The sequence below is a fragment of the Buceros rhinoceros genome, unplaced genomic scaffold (assembly GCF_000710305.1).
Source record: "Buceros rhinoceros silvestris isolate BGI_N320 unplaced genomic scaffold, ASM71030v1 scaffold21492, whole genome shotgun sequence".
NCBI classification, from domain to species: Eukaryota; Metazoa; Chordata; class Aves; order Bucerotiformes; family Bucerotidae; genus Buceros; species Buceros rhinoceros.
Window position 1 is genome coordinate 21422 of NW_010398599.1, and position 1848 is coordinate 23269.

Consider the following 1848-nt stretch of genomic DNA (forward strand, 5'->3'; position numbering starts at 1 on the left):
GGGTGTGGTCGGGGAAAGGCGCTCGCCCCCGGCCGTTCTGGCTTCCCCCTAGCCGGGGTGGCGGAGCCGAGGCCATGGCCCTTCTGCAGCCCACACCTACGGGCTGTCCTCACAGCCACGAAGGAGGAAGAGGACCTGGGCTCTAAGGTCAAGCAGACACTCCTCTGGCCCAGGAACAGGGCTCTGCTGAGAAAGAGGCACACAGCACCGGTCCCCCCTGCTGCTCACATCCCTCCACATCGCAGAGCATGACCATCCAACTGCTGCTGAACAGCACTGGAGCTGTCCTCATGTCCTGACCCAGGGCATCACCAGCGGGCACAGCCCTGGCCCCCCCGCCCTCTAGAGCTGCCCAAGGGAGAGCCAGCAGACGCTCCTCGCAGAGAAAAGGGCGTACTTGGAAAACTGGAAGATGTCAAAGACGAATTTTTCCATCTTGATCCCATTGGGCTTCTCGGGTTGGATCAGCTGCCCTGTAGTGATGTCCACATGCGGGATCTTCTTCTCAGCTACATGGTGCTGCAGCTGTGGTTCGTAAGTGCTGCAATGGGCCGAGAAAGGGCTGTCACTAGCCCAAGCAAGGTTCAGACACTAGTGGGGCTGGACAGCTGCTTTGCCGTGAACCCCAGCTGCCCCGAGCACAGGCTGCTCATTCCCAGAGCACCCAGGAGAGGACAGCCCCACACACCCACACTCTAGCACCAGCAGCCAGTGACAGCCACGAAAACCTTATCCCAAAGAGGAGCATGCGCAGAGGCAGGGGTCAGACCCCACGGGCCTCATCCAGCTGTCTGCAAACAGCTGGAGCTCACCCAGCTGAAATCAAGGCACGGGCAGACAGCTCTGCTCGGCGCCGGTGCTCCTCCTCCAGCACCCTGGCAGGCCCTTACTTGACTACATCCTTCAGGAAGGCGGTGGTGAAGTAGTGATTGGCAATGTTGCCTGCGTTGAAGAGCAGCCGCCCGTCTGGGCCCCGTTTCTGGGCAGTGGCCAGGGAGATCTCGCTGTACTCCACCACCTGGTAGACACCATCCACTCGGCACACCACGCCCACTGGCTCCGTGGGGTTGGTCTTCTCCACCACCTGCCCAAGGGAAGCACTGTCAGGGGAAGAGCCCCAAAGCCCTGCCCTTCAAATACGCTTCCTTCCATCTGGCAGCCGCTGCGGAGGCATTCTCCTCCCTGTGCACGACAGCAGGGATAGCGCAGGGACAGGGATGCTGGAGCCTTCGCCTTCCAGGTGCTTCTGGTGATGGTGACCTGAGACGGGGGATGGCAGGGTTGGGTTACAGGGTGTCAGGCACACTCAGAGGGCGCAGGCAGGATCTGGCACCAAGCCTGCATACAGCTGGCAGAGGGCACAGATATTTTTAGCACCCAGCCCGCACAGGAACAGCCAGTGTTCTGTGCACAAGCAGGAGGCTGCTGGCTCAGCAGAGCCATCCCCCTACACCTGGCCTCCCTCCTCTTCCTCACAACCCACACATCTCTCTCTGGGAATAGGACCCCCCCCAGACAATCCCTACCTGTCACTGCCTTCACGGCAGGGAGACGTGCAGGGAAACGGGGCTTTCTCCTTTACGCATGCTAGAGTTTATTTCCTCCTTCTGTCTCTTTAGCCAGAAGGAGGAACTGTTTTCCCTTTCCCAGCACGCTCTCCAAAAGCTTCACGGTCATCAAGCCCTATCAGCTGTTTGCCAGAGCCAAGCCCAAGGCAAACACAATCACACAGCCCCTTCAGCTGTTAATCCAGCCTTTAAATACAGCTTCAGGTGTGCAACATCTTTCCCACGAGGTGCAGGGCTGAGCTCAGTGTCACCAGCCAGCTGCACCCACCACATCCTGGTC

General features: G+C 59.7%; 1 protein-coding gene across 1 annotated transcript in view; it reads right to left on the minus strand.

The window, feature by feature from the left end:
* Positions 1-1848, minus strand: part of UAP1 (UDP-N-acetylglucosamine pyrophosphorylase 1) — a gene marked incomplete at its 5' end in the record, with an annotated part of 7136 nt that overhangs the window by 3854 nt on the left and 1434 nt on the right. Inside the window, 2 exons of the mRNA XM_010131166.1 lie at positions 398-541; positions 891-1084. Coding sequence (XP_010129468.1) covers positions 398-541; positions 891-1084 — 338 coding nt within the window. The remainder of the gene's footprint in view (positions 1-397; positions 542-890; positions 1085-1848) is intronic.